Source organism: Aotus nancymaae, unplaced genomic scaffold (genome assembly GCF_030222135.1).
Source record: "Aotus nancymaae isolate 86718 unplaced genomic scaffold, 86718_ANA_hifiasm-v0.15.2.pri h1tg000006l, whole genome shotgun sequence".
Lineage (NCBI taxonomy): Eukaryota > Metazoa > Chordata > Mammalia > Primates > Aotidae > Aotus > Aotus nancymaae.
Genome location: NW_026988417.1, coordinates 4,561,738 through 4,580,717, shown reverse-complemented (window position 1 = coordinate 4,580,717; position 18,980 = coordinate 4,561,738). Strand labels below are relative to the sequence as shown.

The 18,980-nt window shown below is 56.2% G+C and overlaps 1 protein-coding gene across 2 annotated transcripts in view; it reads left to right on the top strand.

Annotated features, from left to right (window-relative positions):
* Window positions 1-17,952, top strand: part of TRMT44 (tRNA methyltransferase 44 homolog) — a 46,901-nt gene extending 28,949 nt beyond the window's left edge. The window contains exons 10-12 of one of the 2 annotated variants that reach the window (XM_064365483.1): window positions 4,130-4,246; window positions 8,742-9,597; window positions 12,157-17,952. In XM_064365483.1, coding sequence (XP_064221553.1) covers window positions 4,130-4,246; window positions 8,742-8,968 — 344 coding nt within the window. In that variant the 3' untranslated portion in view covers window positions 8,969-9,597; window positions 12,157-17,952. Of the gene's footprint in view, window positions 1-4,129; window positions 4,247-8,741; window positions 9,598-12,156 lie in introns of those variants that run through there. The other variant, XM_064365486.1, reaches the window with a different exon arrangement.
* The last annotated feature ends 1,028 nt before the right edge of the window (window positions 17,953-18,980 follow it).

Below are 18,980 nucleotides of genomic sequence, written 5' to 3'. Positions count from 1 at the left end.
CGCCGTCCACCGCCTTAGGGACACCTGGAATAGGGGAGGTACGCCGTCCACCCCCTTAGGGACATCTGGAATAGGGGAGGTACGCCACCCACCACCTTAGGGGCCAGCACGCTCCCAGACTTGAGGGCAGGAACCCAGTTCTTCATAACCGAGTGGAATGGTGTGGCCCGGTGACTACACACGCTTTGCCGTTGATGGTGAATAGGCTGTCTTCAAGCACAGTCTTTAACATTTTCCCAGTAGCTCCTGTAAATATAAAGGACTTTGTTATCTCCAGGGACGAAGGCTGAGGCCAGGCCAGGGAGTGACGGAGTTTGGACCCTTAATTAGCTTATAAAACATGCAGGTTTAGGGGTTGTAACTACTCATTTTCAATCTACAATTATCCAAGGAGAAAACAGTTTACTGAGTGCAAGAAAAATGCACTGTTCCCTTAAGTATGTGGCCAGGATGTTGTAATTGGATAATTTAATTATCTTTGAAATCCCCGAAACAAAAAAGCCATAAAGGAAAAAATTCCATCAATTGTCCTCCAGCGGTGAGTGGTATATTGAAATTAACGGGGTTCAGATAGCCTGGCTGTAAGGACCTCGCCTCCTTCCGGGCAGGGAGGCTGCGTGGCCACCAGAGGGCAGTGTGGGGCTGGAGCCAGAGTCTGGCTTCTCGTCGTTTTGGGAGCTGGAGATCTGGGAGCACCATCCACTCCGGGCCCTTTCCCTGCCCAGCTGGCCCGGCCCCTCCTGGCTGGACTCCTGCCTGGCTGCCCATTTGAGGGAAACCCTTCCTCTCCAGGCTTTGCTTTCCTCACCTGGGAATGTTGGGGCAAAATCATGCTGGTTTCCTTCTGTATCCTTCATCCTCCTGCACCTTGTGTACGTGGGCCGGGCCGGGCCATCGGGCACAGACGCCCCTCCAGAAATCACTGGAGCCTGATGGCGCCTGGTCAGCAGAGCCTCTAGCCACTGGTGAGAGTGACCGTGGCTCAGTGACTGATGGGGCCGAGTAGCTGCTTGCAAACCACCAGGCACTGTGGGGTCTCTGGGTTGGCTCTGCTGACTAGATGCGCCGTGCTGTGGCAGGGCTGGAGCGCCGAGGAAGAGGGCGGAGGCTGGCAGAACATGGAGCCCGCCACAGGCAGCTGGGCCCGGAGCCCCAGGGACATCAGTGTGGTCTGAAAGTTCCCATGTGCAGTAAACAGTGACAGTTCCAGAGTGCAGTTTGACCTTTCAATTCCCAGGAAATGATGTGCGCACAGGAGATGTCGGCTGTGCCTGGGGTGGACAGCCTTGCGGTGGGTGAGCAGGAGGGAGGAAGCAGACCTGGGGATGGAAAGTGGGGGTGACTGAGTGCTGGGCTCAGTCCTGCCTGGCCCTGGGAACCACAGTGCCTAACAGGCCCCAGACCCCTGTCCCCTCCAGATTGCTGTCTGTGGGTCTGGGGCTTGTTAGGGGCACTCCATGTGGCCCTGCTGTGAGAAGGGAGGAGCTGTGCCCTTGGCCTCTCAGCCCACGGCTCCCTCCCACCCACAGGTGTCCTTCAGGGCCTTTGGTCGCCCCCCACCCAGCCTGTCCTCTGCATGTCTGTGCCTATGGGCCATGTGCAGTTCTGTCTCCAGGACCTCACCCATCCTATCTCGGCCTCTGCCCCGTGGGGTATTGCTCAGAAACAGGGTGTGAAGGGTCTCCAGGACCTCACTCATCCTAGCTCGGCGTATGCCCCTGTGGGGTATGGCTCAGAAACAGGGTGTGAAGGGTCTCCAGGACCTCACTCATCCTAGCTCGGCATATGCCCCTGTGGGGTATGGCTCAGAAACAGGGTGTGAAGGGTCTCCAGGACCTCACCCGTCCTAGCTCGGCGTATGCCCCTGTGGGGTATGGCTCAGAAACAGGGTGTGAAGGGTCTCCAGGACCTCACCCATCCTAGCTCGGCCTCTGCCCCTGTGGGGTATGGCTCAGAAACAGGGTGTGAAGGGTCTCCAGGACCTCACCCATCCTAGCTCGGTGTATGCCCCTGTGGGGTATGGCTCAGAAACAGGGTGTGAAGGGTCTCCAGGACCTCACCCATCCTAGCTCGGTGTATGCCCCTGTGGGGTATGGCTCAGAAACAGGGTGTGAAGGGTCTCCAGGACCTCACCCATCCTAGCTCGGCGTATGCCCCTGTGGGGTATGGCTCAGAAACAGGGTGTGAAGGGTCTCCAGGACCTCACTCATCCTAGCTCGGCCTCTGCCCCTGTGGGATATTGCTCAGAAACGGGGTGGGAAGGGGCTCTGCCCTCAAGAGGCTCCAAGTCCTGCCTTGCTAGGAGTCAAGACTGCACATGTCAAAGGATGAGTAACCAAGAGGTCGGACGTGCCAGGCCCGGAGGCCCCACAGCTGCACCCGTGGCTGCAAGTGTGAGAGTCCCCATTATGGAGTCCGTGGTGGCCCCGAGCTGGGGGGACAGAAGGCTGACTAGGACGATACGTCATCTTTTTAAAAACACCCCAACTCTTCAGAATGGATTTGAGGCAGCCGAGAGGTGGACTGAGAGGCTGACTGGGCTGGGATGGGCAGGATTCTCGCAGCAGCTGTGACAGCAGCTGCTCGCACTGGGGTCCTTGGCCAGCGCTGTGGTGCCCTGATCTGTGGGGGTCTGACAGGCTCAGCTGTGTGCAGGCAGGCGCCGTCTCCTCTGCTCCCCTGCAGTTTGGGAGGGTGCGGGTTAGACGCACAGTGCAGCGCCTGGCAGGCAGGAAGTTCCTGGCAAATACAGGCGGGCAGACGAGCTTTCATTCATATCCAATTTGATGTTTTGGTAATAAATGACTTCATTGTCACTAGGTTTTCTGATTAGAGCATTTTGAAATACATGCAGGCTCTCAAAGCAGAAATTCTAAATGGGAAAGAGACCATCACTGTGGTGTCTGCGATTTCCTTTTCTCATCGCCTAGCATGGCCTTGCTGGCTGCTGGCTGCTCTAGAGCCGTCGTGCCAGGCCTGCTGTCACAGGCTTAGAGCAGCCACTGGGAAGGCCCCGGCCCCAGGCCTGCCAGCTTGGCCTTCCTGCTTTTGTCTGAGAAACCCTGGCTCCAAGCAGCCATCCCGTTTTGTGGGTCACCAGCGAAAAGGACTCAGGGTAATCCCCCAGAGCAGGCAGCATCACCTGATGCCTGGCCCTGTGCCGGCATGGGGCATGTGGGGCTGTACCCTGTCAGGCTGTGCCGCCTCAGCTGGGTGGAGACACTGCGGCCCTCACAGTTTGGCTGGGGCGTGGTGTGTGGTAGGTGTGACGTGGGGTAGGTGTGGTGTGGGGCAGGTGTGGTGTGGGGCGGGTGTGGTGTGGGGTCAGGTGTGTGGGTCAGGTGTGGTGTGTGGTAGGTGTGGTGTGGGTCAGGTGTGGTGTGGGGCAGGTGTGGCGTGGGTTGGGTGTGGTGTGGGGCAGGTGTGATGTGGGTCGGGTGTGGTGTGGGGCGGGTGTGGTGTGGGGCGGGTGTGGTGTGGGGTAGGTGTGTGGGGTAGGTGTGGTGTGGGGTCAGGTGTGTGGGTCAGGTGTGGTATGGGGTAGGTGTGGTGTGGGTCAGGTGTGATGTGGGGTAGGTGTGGTGTGGGGTCAGGTGTGGTGTGGGTCAGGTATGTGGGTCAGGTGTGTGGGGTCAGGTGTGGCGTGGGGGTGGGTGTGGCGTGGGGCGGGTGTGGCATGGGGGTGGGTGGGGCGGGTGTGGTGTGGGTCGGGTGTGGTGTGGGGTCAGGTGTGTGGGTCAGGTGTGGTGTGGGGTAGGTGTGGTGTGGGGTGGGTGTGGCGTGGGGGCGGGTGTGGCGTGGGGCGGGTGTGGTGTGGGGTGGGTGTGGTGTGGGGGCGGGTGTGGTGTGTGGTAGGTGTTGTGTGGGTCGGGTGTGGCGTGGGTGTGGGTGTGGCGTGGGTGTGGGTGTGGCGTGGGGGCGGATGTGGCGTGGGTGTGGGCGTGGCGTGGGGCGGGCGTGGCGTGGGGCGGGTGTGTGGGTTAGGTGAGATGGAATTAAATTACGTGGTCCTTTGTGCTGGAGTGCACAGGGCATGGGAGCGTATGGAGCTGAAGTGCACTGTTTCAGCCTGTGTGACAGGTTTGTAATATTTTGTTGTTGTTTTGGGGGAAACCCTGTTCTTCTACAGAGAGCCTTTCCCTGGCAGAAGTAGCGAGTGCGCTGGATGCGGAGACCCTGCGGGCGCTGAAGCGGGAGTGTGGGGGGCTGCAAACGCTGCTCCGGAACAGCCACCAGGTGTTCCGAGGTACGGGCCCACCTCCCCGCCTTTCTCTTTCCTTCCTTCCCCGCTTCCTTCAGGTAAATAACGTTTTATTTGAGTGGTTTAGACTCGAAGAAGGACCTGGGAGAGGCCCCGAGTTCCGCGGTGCCCCACCCAGCTCTGATGTGGGTAGCACTTGACCTCGGGGTGAGACATGGGTCACCCCGTTCCCTCCTTGCGCCTCTGGACCTCGTCCTGTGAGACGGTCCCAGGCCAGTCTCCCTCCCACTATACCGCGCTTGCTGGCACCTCAGCTCCGCTTGCTCCACACGGGACAGAGCAAGTCAGGCAGCTGCGGCCGGGCCCCTCCTGTCACCAGGACCTCTCTGGGCTGGGGGCCGTTATTTGGCTTCATCTGTAGCTGCTGCACACTGGAAGCATCCAGAGCCACAGAGCCAGGCTGGGGAGTGGGAAGAGCGAGCCCCTGCCCCACAGGCGGTGGCCTGGACTCCCGTAGCCCTCGCCCCACGGGCCCGGGCAGGGAGAGGCCCTGGCGCCCAGCCCTCCTGCTGCGCAACGCCCTATGATTCCAGGACTGCCGGGGCTTGGGGAGGCAGGAGGGCCCTCCACCTGCTTGTCCATTCGCTCAGCCCACAAAGTAAGGCGCACACAGCCCTTTCCTGCTGGAGCTGGTGGGGCAGTGAGGCTGAGGGGAATGTGGCAGGTTCCGCCCAGGTGCCGGGGTACACAGTTCCATCAGCTGCAGCTTCCAAGTGTGCACAGAGCGGGGAACAGGTGGGGAGCCGCAGGTGACCAGCGCCAGCAGCTGGGGAGTTTGCTGTAACTTGCTTTGTGGAGTTTTTTTTCCTCTTTCTGCAAGTATTTTAAAGCAAATTCCAGCTAGCGTGCTCTTTCACCCCGGGTACTTCCACGCGCATCTTTAAAACTAGTAGGTGTCTTCTTGCGTCACCGCCATGCCCTCAGCACACATTGCTGCGAGTGAGTCGTGATGTGCAGGGAGAACTGGCCTGGCTCCAGGGTGGGCTCCAGGGCGGGCTCCAGAGGGCTTAATTAGGAAATGACACTTGAGCTGGGCCTGGAAGGAAAAGAGGAGTCAGGAACAGGGAACGGCTTTTAGGCAGAGGGAACAGCACGTGCGAAGGTTGGGAGGAGTAAGAGTGGGAGCTGGTGGGGCGACAGCCGCCATGACCAGGAGAAGGACTGGCTCTCTGACTGGTGTGGAGGGATGATACTGAAGTCACAGTGGGAAGGAGTGGCCTGGCTCACACCCTAGCTTCTGAGTCCCCTGCCCATGAGTCACTCAGGCTGCCGTGGGGGTTGGGTGAGGGCAGCATCTGGCTCTGTGTGTGTGAGAGAGCACAGGTGTGCATGCCATGCCTCGTGTGTGCACAAGGGAGCAAGGGTGTGAGTTTGTGCACACCCACACACAGCCTTTGGGTGCCCGCTTGCTCTTGGAGAGCTGCACTTGGCTTTCAGCTGAACCGGCCTCTCTTGGTAAGAGCTGCTGTGGGGGGCCTGTAGGCATGGGTGGAGCCTTTGTTTCCCGGGGCAGGTGCGCAAGCGCCTCCAGAGCCGACGCTGCTGGGCTGGGCCTGCAGCCTGGGGTCTGCTCTTCTTTGCACAGGGCTTTGAGCGGTTAGAATCCTTCCCACCGCTGAGGGGCCTCTCTGTTTTTCCCAGCACTTGTTTTTGGTTGACTGCCTGAAATACCGTCTTCTTCACCCGCGACGAATCTGCTCGTCTGTCGGTGCTTTTCTTTGCAGAAAAATAGGGGCACACTGAGTTTTGGAAACACTTCTGAGTAGGCGTCCTGGGGATTGTGTTCTGAGTAAACATTCTCCTCCAGTCATGCGAAAACTATGCTGTGAAGCTGGGTCTGATCGCTGTATGAGGGTCGGGTTTTGTTTTCAGCTCACGTGGCTAGTCTCAGGAAATGTTGATGAGAGTGAGGAAGTGGAAGTGTTTTCAGATGGCTTCAGGTCAGCCAGCCCTGCCTCTGCCCCACCCCTTCCTGAGTTCACTGAGGCCTGCGGCAGCATGCTCCATCCATACTGGCTGGTGTGGAGCCTGGCACCGTGCTGCTGGATACACGTGGGGCCTCATGTCATCCTGTGCTTGGGGTGGAGCAGGCCTTCCTCCTGGAACATGCAGACATGGCTCAGAGAGGTCCGCGTGCGGCCCACAGTCTCCCAGTGAGTGGAGAGGCCGTGCCGACAGCCAGGCCAGGTCGCACCCAACAGGCCACTGAGCCTGCAGCAGAATCCGAGGACTCTGAACCTCAGATCAGAGGTCACCCTGCAGGTCACCCGTTCCTCAGAGCGACTTGGTGAAGGGAGTGTCTGCTATCAAGAAGCAGTGTCGGAGTGGCAGTTCCTGTGCTGAGTTAGAGTCCCGGGGAACTCGAACAGTAGGGAAGGAGGAGGTGGCGGGAACTTGGACGAACTTACTGTGGCCCTGTGGTTCTGTTTCACAATGAGGAGCACGTTTCCAGAGGGAGGGTCTGTTGGTTGGTGGTCTTTCTAGCTGGCTGGAGTGAGTGCTCCTGGAGGGCCTTCCCATCTGGCGCCTGGCCCCATGGAGGCTCAGGTGTCAGGAGGGGTGGCTGGCAGCTACCTGCCATGTCCAGGGGTAGACAAGGCAGCGGGTCAGCACGGCTGGGCCAGCCTGGAGCCCCATCTCTATCATTAGCGCTCGCTCCTCAGGCCTTAGAGACCTGCAGGTCCTGCTTCCAAAATGTGGCCGGGTGTGGTCTTAAAGCTGCCTGGGGGGGGCCTGCCGCCAGCTGGCCTGTCGTGTTGCGCGGGGGAAGGGGAGGCCCCGGCTGGCTCTGAGGGTGGGAATCTGCACTCAGGCTTTGGCCTCAGTGAGCCCCACCTCCATTCTCCTGACAGGTCAGGGCGTCAGGCAGAGGCCCCTCACTGTTTGGCATCGTGTGCCCCCTGGGGAGTCAGGGTAAGCTCTGGCCCCTGCGGCTCCTCCTGAGCACCCTTCAGGGGGTTCCAGGCCCCTCAGTGGCCAGGACGTGCTCTTCTGTGCTGTGCCAGGAGGTGCTGCTGTGGCACCATCAGCAGAGGTCATGGGGTGGCCTTAACCAGAGCCTTCAGGTTTAGAAACCTCAACTCCGATGTTGGGAGGCAGAATAGAGAGGTGGCCGTGGGAGGGCACACGGGGTCAGCATCGCCTCGGCAGTGCTCCCAGCCAGGCTGTGAGGGCGAGCCCCCCACGGCGTCCCCAGACACAGCCAGGCGCCACTCTCTGGGCTCATTTCTCTAGTTTCAGGGGGAAACTATTTTTAAAACATCAGTCTGTCAAAAGCAAACAGGCTTGTTTTTGCCACACACAAGGTGATTTGAAAGCAGAAGTCACGCTTTGATTCCTCCACTTTCAAGTTCTCGTTGGAAGTTGGAGAGCCAGACTTCCTCACTGAGGTGCCTTTATTCCCCCGAGCCTCCTGTCGTGAGCGGTTTCCTAGCTTCCAGCGAGAACCAGGAAGTGGGTGGTTGCTTTGGCCACGTTTCACGGGAGTTGTTGGCTTCTCAGAAAGAAATGGCCAAGTGGGAGTGTAGGGGGGAATCTCGGCCCGATTTGGGTGGCGGGGTCACGAGGTGCCCTGGGGGTGGCCCTCGAGGCCTGGCACCCCACTGACGAGCGGGCCCATAGCAGCCCTCTCCTGGCCCCACCCCACTCTGATGTCCCTCCAGCTCCCCAGTTTGGAGATCAGCCCTGGCCATCGGGTCCCAGTGGCACTTCCAGAGGGGGCATCTAAACCACTGTGCACAGGCAGGTCCCTCCTCCTGTTCCTGTTCCAGAGCTCCTTGGCCTCCCCTGACTCCACACTTGCATCTGGAGGGGCTCCAGTTGGGAGACACGTGTGAACCCAGTGCACCAGGACGGCACCGAGGAGCAGAGGCCGCCCTGCACCAGCCCGTCCTGAGACTGCGGGAGGGACCTGCGCCTCGCCCCGCTTCTGTCTGTGATGCTGAGACAGTCCGCAGAGGCCAGGGCTGCCACGCAGACATTTTCTCGTGTTCCAGCTCTCACACATGGTCCCTCCTTCCTCCACTCAAGTGATCCTTCTCAAATGGTGGCTCTGCAGGACCTGCCACTCAGGCAGAGGGAAGGTCGTGGCCTCAATGATGAGGCCACCTGGGACCCAGCTCTGTCCTCTGCCCTCCCCTCTGGCTGGCCGTCAAACAGGGCCAGTCCTGGTGCAGTCTGTGCTGGGACACTCGGCTTTGCTGCTTCTCTGCCTAAAATCTCTTCCTGGGTCTGCGCAGGGCCGCCGCTCACCTCTGCAGGGCTCCCCTTCCCTGGCCCTGCCTGTAGGTGCACCCGTACCTCAGTCACTCCCACTGGAGGCAGACCCACTGTGACCAGCAGGAGCTCTGGGCTCTGTCCCTGCTGTATCCCTGACCCTGGGCTGGCACCTCCCGTGGAGTGGGAACTAGACAGATGCTGGTGAGTTAAGGAACTTTCAGGTTAACCTCTCAGTGTGTCTCTTCTTTGTTCCAAACCACAGTTGTGAATGGGCGAGTTCACATCCGTGACTGGAGAGAGGAGACGCCGTGGAAGACAAAGCCACCAGAAGCGAAGCGGAGATTGCTCTCTGAAGCCCGCAAAACCCGCCTCTGCTGGTTCTTCACGCATCACCCTGATGGCTGTGCTCTGTCTGCGGACTGCTGCCCGTTTGCCCACGGGCCTGCCGAGCTGCGGCTGCCCCGGACCCCGAGGAAGAAGATTCCGTGAGCTGCATCCTGGTCGGGGAGGCCACACCAGGGAGAACTTCGCCAGCAATCCTCAGCACTGCCGTCTCTGCACTGGCTGCGTTTCAGCCCACCTCCTCCCACCTTGTCCAGACCCTCACGTGATACACCGTATTTCATAGACATCACACACCAGGGAGGCCACAGTTCCTCAGAAGCCCCAGCTGGGTGCCTGGCTTGGTTCAGATGCAGCCGCTTTAAATGTGCACAGCGTCTTCGTATCACAAGGATCGTGCAAAGATTCTTACAGTGTCTCCTGGGGGAGAGCAGCTGGGGACACTTGCACAGGCCCCTCCCAGGGCACTGTCCCAACGCCTGCCCCACCGCGTCCAGGTCTGTGAGAGGACGTGGCTCCCCGAGAAGTGTGACCGTGTCTGCCGGCGCTTCTCACCATGCTGGAGAGCAGCCGCTCTGGAGGGGGCCACCACACTGGTGTTTTAAAAATAGGGCTGGCTCTGCTGAGGTTGTCTTTAGAGTCACAGAGAATAAAAGGAAACACCCATCATTTCCTCACACGGGTCACTCTTAGTGGCATGAAAAAAATCTTAAGTGAATTGTCGACAAGGCTTTAAAAATGTAAATATGAGAGATCATAGAACAGATCACAGAAAGGTAAGACCACACCTTCCTCCCTCCTCCTCGAGACCTTCCACGCAAGTACTGCAGCAGTTCTTCTTAGTCCTTCTAGAAAAAAAATCCTGATTTGTTTCTCTTTTATTTTTATTGAGAGATGGGGTCTTCATCCCTCACCCAGCCTGGAGTGCAGTGGCACGATCATAGCTCACTGCAGCTTCGAACTCCTGGGCTCAAGCCATCCTTCTGCCTCAGCCTTTCAAGTAGCCTGGACCATAGATGCACTCCACCATGCCTGGCCAACTTTGAAATTGTTGGAGGTGGTGTCTCTCTGTGCTGCCCAGGCTGGCCTTGAACTCCTGGGCTGGAAGAGGCCTCTCACCTCAGCCTCCCACAGAGCTGGCATTCCAGCCGTGAGCCATGGCGTCCGGCCCCTGATGTTTCTGTGTAAAGTTATCCCCGTGATTTTATACAAAAAGGCATATGCAGTCCACACTGTTGTGCCCTTGACTCTCTGCAGGGTGTCCCCTGTGCCTCTCGGTTGGGCGCATCCACCTGGTTATTTGCAGCAGCCTATGGCATTCCGTGGCGGTGCTGCGCTCATCGTTCCTGAGCAGTGATAAAAAACAGGCGCCTGCTCTGAAGGCACCTCGGCTCTGTGGCACCACAGGGCGTGCTGCCACAGGCCCTGGCCCTGCCCTTGGAGTTCCAGTCAGTCCCAGAGCCCAGAGCCCAGGCTAGGGATGTGCCAGAAGGTGCCTTCATCTTACCCAGGAAGAGTCCGCCCTTCATCTTACTGGGAGACTGGCACTCCGTGGCCCTTGGGGCAGGCCCCAGTTGGTTGAGCAGCTGCAGCTCTGACTAGAGGCACAAAGGGGCTCTGCTGGGCCCTCTGGGGTCCCCCACACTGGGAAGTTCTCCCTGCAGGGGACACCTGGTGCAGAAACCCCGAGGGAGCAGCTAGGAGCTCAGTACTGAGGGTGGTGGAGCAGGGAGATGGGAAGAACTCTCTTCCCAAAGATGTGTCTGGGTCCGAGGGAGCCACAGAGCCACGTCCCTCCCCCAGCCACTGTGTCAGGCCGGAAGAGGCGTCCTCCTGCCAAGCTGTGCCACAGTGTTGAGGTTTTGCTGCTCAGCACATCCAGGGTGACGCACTTCAGGACAAGCCACCTGATGCCCCCAGCCCTGCATTGTTGCCAGAGCTCTCCCTGCAGCAGGAAGGGCTGAGCCCAGCCTCAGAGGGGCTTGGGGCGACATCAAGGGTTGGCAGAGCAGGGAGTACAGGGAGCCGGGCCCTGAGGAGCAGCCCTGCCGCCGCCTCCATCTGGAAGGGGCACACTTCCTGAGCTGAGCCCAGGACCCCACCTGAGCCTTGCAGCTGCCCAAGGTCCCCCATGCCAGGTGTGCAGCCTCTCTGCCAGGCCTAGGATGGCTCCACGTGGCTGGACCCCCCTTTCCCCTCCCCTCCCCAGGCCTCTCCCAAGTCCAGGGCACCTGCTTTAATTTTCCAGTGTGGGGAGACGGGGCAGGGGCTGCAGAGCCTGGTTCTGTGCTCGGTGCTGCTGGACTCCAAACCTGACTCTGGAGCTGAGTCCTGGTGAGGGTGGGTGACCCTGGGGAGGATGAGCTCCCCAACATGCCTCAAGGACACAGTCACACGCCCCGAGGACACAATCTCAAAGGAGCATCAGATGGGGCTGGGGGCGTGTGGGGTGACCTCAGCTCTCCCTCATGGGGTCCTGCTGGGCCAAGAGCTCTACTGAGTGGGGCCCACCGTGCCCGTAGACCCCTCTGTGCCACCTGGCATCATCACGTGGCAGAAGCAGTCTTTGGTGAGCACATCACCTGACCTGACTTCTGGGTTCCAGATACCATTTCTTACTGCCCCCCTGGCACCACTGTACTCTGTCCACTGGTCATGTGACTGGGTGTCAGGCACAATCCCCTTGCAGCAATAAACAATGTGTCTGTGGGCGAAGGTGGCAGATCTGGCAGCCTGGTGTGGCCAGGCCAGACGGCTTCCTGGTGACTCCCTGGAGCTTGAGTGTCTCCCCTGGACAGGTGAGATCGAGGGAATGCCACGAAGGTGGGCATGAGGGGCAATCTCGCCAGGGGCACAGCGCATCTGCACTGCCTGCCCAGACAGGTGCCAGGCAGGCACCAGGTCTCACTGGCTGAGGGGCAGCCTCTGTCCCCAGGCTTCCCAGCTTGCCCCATCTGCCGCAGAGGAGGCCCTGTGGTGAGCCTTGTGGTCTTGGGACCCGCGTGACTGCAGCACCTTGGACTGGTGCTGGGTTCAGACCCCAGGTCGCACAGGCCTTGGCTCATGGCATGGCCAAGCCCTGGGGTCTGTCGGGGTTGTCAGGGCAGGCTTCCTGGAGGAGGGGCTGAGGTTGCGCATTTTCCCTCTCATCCTGCCACCCACCAGGGCCACAACTGTCACAGAACGAGGAATCTGGACCTTGACAGAAGAGCCTGGTGTGGACGAGAGTCCCAGGGGAGAGGCCGAGACCTCTGCTGACTTGCCCCTGGCTCATTTCTGTGTGACCCTCCCTTGCTGGTGTTTTTGCTCAGAAGACTGTGTTGTGGACCTCACAGTTCTAGGAAAAGGTGGTTCACAGGCAAGTCCGGTCACCTGTCACTGGACGGTGCAGATGCATTCTGAGAAACTCGTGGTGAGGTGATTTTGCCATCCTACATCAGAGTGTGCCCCGCGCTCCCAAAAGACAGCCTGCTCCACACCCAGGCTCCCAGACCACACGCCTCATGGCACGCTGCTGTGCTGAATGCTGTAGGCAGCTGTCACGCAATGGTAAGTGTCTGTGTATCCAAACGTAGAAAAGGTACGGCGAAAATACGGTGTAAAAGATAAAGCATGCTTCGGCTGTGGAGGGCACTCGCCCTGGGTGGAGCCTGTGGGTGTCAGGGAGGGAGTGGGGGTGCACAGAACCCTGCTGCAGGCTTGATGAACAGCACACCTAGGCCACATTCCATTTATTTAAAACAAAATTTCCTCAGTGACACATTAACCTGAGCATCGATTTGTAACTAATTTTATGAACTTTAAAAGCATTTTTTGCCGGGCGCACTGGCTCACACCTGTAATCCCAGCACTTTGGGAGGCTGAGGCGGGTGGATCACAAGGTCAAGAGATCGAGACCATCCTGGTCAACATGGTGAAACCCCGTCTCTACTAAAAATACAAAAAATTAGCTGGGCACGGTGGTGCATGCCTGTAATCCCAGCTACTCAGGAGACTGAGGCAGGAGAATTGCCTGAACCCAGGAGGCAGAGGTTGCGGTGAGCCGAGATCGTGCCATTGCACTCCAGCCTGGGTAACAAGAGCGAAACTCCGTCTCAAAAAAAAAAAAAAAAAGCATTTTTTGACTCTTTTGTAATAACACTAAACTTAAAACACAAACACATTGTACAACTGCACAAAAATATTTTTCCCTTTTTTTTTTTTTTTTTTAATTTTGTGTTTTTGAGACGGGGTCTTGTTGTATTGCCCAGGCTGGAGTGCAGTGATGCTATCTGGGCTCATTGTAGCCTCAGCCTCCTGGGCTCAGTTGATTTCCCACCTCAGCCCCCTAAGTAGCTGGGATCATAGGCGTGCACCACCACATGCTGCCTAGGCTGGTCTTGAACTCCTAGACTCAAGCCAGCCTCCTGTTGGGGGTGGCGAATATCTGAGTTGCCAGTGGCAAATCCACGTGGGTCGTGGAAGTTTATTAAAAAGCTTTAGAGCAGGAAAGAAAAGAAAGTCCATGTTAAAACCTGCACTCTGAACGAAGAGACCCCCAAACAGGCTTTGTGTGAGCAACATGGCTGTTTATTCACCCGGGTGCAGGCGGGCTGAGTCCGAAAAGGGAGTCAGAGGAGGGCAGTGGGATAGGAGTTGGTTTTATAGGTTTGGGGTAGGCAGTGGAAAGTTACAGAAGTTACAGTTTAGGGTGGGTTTTTCAAGCTGGGAGGGGTGGTCATAGGGTCTGGAGTCACAAGGTTGACCAAGGTCAGTTACAAAGTCCAATTGCCTTATCAATTGAGGTGGGAGTAAGGAACAACAGAGAATGTCTCAGAGTTAATTAGGCGCCGCAGGGCTTGGTCATTTCTTCTCCTTCTGTGGTTTTCCAGTGACTTCAGACTTTCTAGTTTGGGGGGCCATCCAGAGGTGTATGTGCAGGTCACGGGGGTCGCCATGGCGTCTTTGGCACCGTCAGTCAGCCTAAAAGACCTTACAGTACACTTGGAAGAGACTCAAGCAGGCACTTTGGAGGTCAAGGGCAGCATTTGACCCTTTGACTTGGGGTTTTATATGTGGACATGCTTCCAGGGTTTTGTGTCCCTTTTCCCATGACTCTTTCCTCAGGGCAGGCTGCCTGCATGCACGATGCCCTCCTTGCACTTGGGACGTGAGCATCTGCAGTGCAGGGCATTTAAGAAGTTGCTCGTATGTTCATCCGAGGCTTCTACGCCTTTCTAGTGGGATGCCCCCAGGAGGTCATGCTCTGCCATTTTCTCTCTTAATGCGCACGCTCCAGCCCACTCACCCAATTCCTGAGATTTTATTGAAAGCTGCTGATTACCAATTTCAAGTGTCTTTATCTATTGGGAAATTGCCTCTCCCTGGCGCCTGCGACCAATGATCATTTATAGAGAGGCAGTGTGACAACCGTGGGACCATCCCCTTGGGAAATAAACTCTTGATTTTTTAAATCTTGCTCAAATGCCTATCTAAGGAGTCTGGGGAGTCATGCCCTACAAATCATAAATTCTCATCATATGGGTTTTATTTAACCCTGTATATCATGACTTACTTTCCAGCCTGACTCTGGCATAACATTACAAGTCAATGAAGAAAGATCAAAGCATTTTACCTCAAAACGTGTTTCTTTGCCTTATTTTGAAATGGCTCTGCAAAGCTGTTCTTTGTGGGGGAAATTTTCATCTGTAAAGAATCTATTAACATGACAGACCCTCCCAATTCTAAAGAGATTGACTAAGATCTGAATAGGAAACATTTGTCATCTGTTGTCTCTAAGGGCAGCTTTGGTCTCCACAATCTTTATCTTAGCCTGAACATTCCCTTTCTATTAATCCCAGGTCTTCAGACAAACTCAACCAATTGTCAACCAGAAAATGTTTAAATTCACCAATAGCCTGGAAGCTCCTCCCCCCGCCTCTACCTTTGAGTTGTCCTGCCTTTCTGGACCAAACCAATGTATTTTAAAAATATATCTGATTGATGTCTCATGCCTCTCTAAAATGTATAAACCAAGCTACACGCTGACCACCTTGGGCACGTTCTCAGGACCTCCTAGGACTGTGTCATGGGCCACGGTCACTCATATTCGGCTCAGAATAAATCTCTTCCAATATTTTACAGAAAACAAAACCAGTATTTACAGAGTTCAACACTCTTCATTGACAACCCTTTGTCACTCAGCTGGCGCTCCTGGTGGGCTGGGGTAGCCCTCCCCCGTCCGCTCCTGCCTGACTGCCTACCTACTGTGTCACTCCTGCCTCGGCCTCCCAGAGTTCTGGGATTATAGGCAAATATTCTTTATAGTATGGCAGCTCTTCTCTTTAAATTTTTTTTAACTTTTAAACTTTTTTGTTAAGAATGAAAACAGAAACACATTAGCCTAGGCCTGCACAAGGTCAGGATCGTCAGTATCACTGTCTCCCGCCTCCTCATCTTGTCCCATCAGAAGGTCTTCAGGGGACAGTAGCGCACCTGGAGCTGTCACCACCTCTGCTAACAGGGTGGCCTTCCCAGTCCCTCCTGAAAGCCCTGCCTGAGGTGCTGCTGGAGGAGGTGTCGCTCTTCAGAAACGTGGCGATGTGCTTGTGCTTGTAAGCAGATAAGGCACCGTGAACATTCCTCTCTCTGAATGAAAACCTTCCACACTGAGGTCTGTGCTTCCGACTTTTAAGGGGCTTGTGGAGGTCTGCAGAGCTTCTGCTGAACCCTTCACTGTAGCTTTTCTTGGGGCGCATCCTGCGTTTCTGCAGTTGCCTTTTCTCTCGCCTCTTCTTCAGCCGTGCGTCCCTCTTCCTGTTCAACAGCTCCTCACTTGTCAGCTCTTCGGGAACCCCCTTGAGGCGCTCCTCCACCCCAGGCTGGAGTTCTGTGCCGTCCGAGCCACAGCCTTGCTGAGTGTTGCCTCCTCCTCATCCTGGGCAAATCCTGTGCAGTCCTGGGTGAGCCCCTTGCGCGTCTTCCTCCAGATGCCATTCATGCACGCTGTTGAAACACGCACGCTCTGGAAGGAGAGACCGGCCAGACAGGCTTCGTGTGAGCAACAGGGCTGTTCATTCATCCGGGCGCGGGCAGGCTGAGTCCGAAAAGAGAGTCAGTGCGGGGCAGAGGGAGAGGAGTTGCTTTTATAGGTTTGGGGTAGGCGGTGGAAAGTTATGGAAGTTACAGTTCAGGGCAGTTTTTTGCAAGCTGGGTCGGGGTCATAGGTTTGCAAGCTGGGAGGGGGTTGTAGCGTCTGAAGTCAGGAGGTTGACCAAGGTCGGTTACAAAGTCCAATGGCCTCATCGATTGAGGGTCGAATAAGAAACCGTAGAAGAACTTCTCAGGTTAGTTAGGTGCCACAGAGGTTGGTCGCTCTTCCGTTTTTCATGACCTTCCAGCTACTTCAGACTTTCTAATTCCGGGAGGCCCTCCAGAGGCGTATGTGCACACCATGGTGCCGTCAGTCAGTCTCAAACGCCGCACGGCTTGGGACATCACCCCCAGCTCAAGCAAGGTTTCTGCCGCAGCCCTAGATGCCATCCTTCCACAGTTGCATCCGTGCCTTCTCGGTAGACTCCTCGGCTGAAGCTGTAGCCTGGGCAAAGGGCCTCCTCAGCCAGCGGGCCTTAAAAGCTGCTGCGAGTGCTTGGTCCATTGGTTGGGTGAAAGGAGTAGTGTTTGGACGGAAACCACTGTGACAGAGGGATGAAAATCACCAGTAAGAGGAGGCCGTGTGTGAGCGTCTCCACCACCAAGCAGGACCCTAAAAGGAACTGTGTTATTCGGCAACTCAGGAGGGCCTCTTGGAAGACGAGTGGGTCATCCCTGACTGCCCTGCCCCTGTGGTGCCCTGGCCGTCATGCTCACTGTTGCGCTTGAAGTTTCTGGGTTCTCACCACGCAGGATCATACTCAGCCTGCAGCATGGCCACCAGGCAAGGCTGTTACTCCATCCGTTAAAGCCTTGAAACCTGGCGCTGACTTGGCCTCCTTATGGATGAAAGTGAAACACTGCCGGGCGCGGTGGCTCAAGCCTGTAATCCCAGCACTTTGGGAGGCCGAGGCGGGTGGATCACGAGGTCAAGAGATCGAGACCATCCTGGTCAACACGGTGAAACCCCGTCTCTACTAATACAAAAAAAAAAAATTAGCTGGCCATGGTGGCGCGTGCCTGTAATCCCAGCTACTCAGGAGGCTGAGGCAGGAGAATTGCCTGAACCCAGGAGGCGGAGATTGCGGTGAGCCGAGATCGCGCCATTGCACTCCAGCCTGGGTAACAAGATTGCGAAACTCCGTCTCAAAAAAAAAAAAAAAAAAAAAAAGAAACACCTATGCAAAAATTCTATCGGTGAGAAAGTGATGACAGTGAGAGACCTGAGCTAACCCACTCCCATCTTACCTTTCCCTGAGCTATTCCTGGGCTGCAGGGCTGGGCTAACTTCGGAAGAGAGTTAGACTGTAGTTTAAATGAAAATAGGCCGCGCCCCAAACTCAACTGCTTTTGTAAAGCTAATGGGAGGCCCTCAGGCTGGGGAGGAGAGGTGTCCTGCTAAGGCACAGACAGGAACGATTGCCAGCCTTTCTGTCAGAGTTTATAAGATGCACAGCCTCCCCAATTACACCTGCAAATAGCATCACTGTCGAAGAACCCGAGATTGGCCTCTCGAGATCTCTTTCCAGGTTTTCTGCATATCTGACACCCGTGGCTCCACTGGGACCTGTCAACCCCTGCTCCTGTGGCCCCCACAGAGGCAGTTCAGCCCACAGGAGGACAGCTCCTCCTGTCATCCTGGGAATGATTTGAGTAGTGACTCAGTCTCCCACATAGTGTGGCCAGCCTTGTGTCTGTTAAACTATTTCTCCGCAAAAATGCCACGGTCTTTCTTTGTGCAGTGGACAGGAAAGACCCCTTGGGCAGTTACCAAAGTCCTTTCGGGCATCTGTTTCCAGAATAGGGAGGTTTCCTCCATATTGAAGATTTGCTGTGGCAAGTAAATTTCCTGCATAATTGAGTTTCCAGAAATGTCTTCGGCTGCCTTCACGTCAGCACCCACAGACTCGGCACTCATGTTCACATTAGGTGATGCATAACAATCCTCGAATCATGTAAACCACCCGGAACTAGCAGTAAATCTGTCACCAAAATCGGGACTCCAGCCTTTCCTTTCTTTTTCTTATTTATTTATTTTTTTAAGATGGGGTTTCACCATGTTGGTCAGGCTGGTTTCGAACTCCTGACTTCAGGTGATCCGCCCACCTCGGCCTCCCAAAGCACTGGGATTACAGGTGTGAGCCACCGCGCCTGGCCCAGCCTTTCCTTTCAACATTGAAAACAAACTTTTTGCTCTGGCTGTGCCTGCCATGGTGCTGAAACTGCCTCTGCAAAAATTGTAACAGAAAATGATGGCAGTGAAAGAGACAATTAACCTAACCGACTCCATCTTGCTTCTAACCTCCAGGCTGTCCGTGTTCATTCCCGGGCGCAGGCTCAACCAACTTTGGGAGGAACTTAGTTTATAGTGTGAAAGGAAAATAAGTCTTGGGCCCCCAAAAGCACTAAGCCAAAGGGAAAAAAGTCCAGCTGGGAACTGCTGAGGGCCAACCTGCCTCCCGTTCTATTCCTGAAAAAGATGGCTACTAGGATTAAAAAGCTGCATACCTCCCTCACAAGGAATTTCCTGGAATCTCTTCCCCACTGCAGAGGTCTGAATGAAGCCAGTCTTGCCAACTTTCACGAGTGTCTAGTGGACACTGTTTTACTTTTTTTTTTTCTTTTGAGGCAGAGTCTCACTCTGTCGCCCAGCCTGGAGTGCAGTGGTGTGACCTTGACTCACTCCATCCCCTGCCTCCCGGGTTCAAGCAATTACTGTGCCTTCTCCTCCCAAGGAGCTGGGATTATAGGCATGCACTAACATGCCTAGCTAAGTTGTTTTTGTATTTTTAGTAGAGACAGGGTTTCACCATGTTGACCAGGCTGGTCTTGAGCTCCTGGCCTCAGGTGATCTGCCCGCCTTAGCCTCCCAAAGTGCTGGGATGACAGGTGTTTTCCTTCCATGCTGGGACCCCTCCCTGTGCTATAGTACCCACAGATTGAACCACTTCCCCAGTGTGGTGGTGAGAGCACTTAGGAAGTGCTCCATGAGGGAGCTCTGCCCTGGGCCAGAAACCCAGATGCAGCC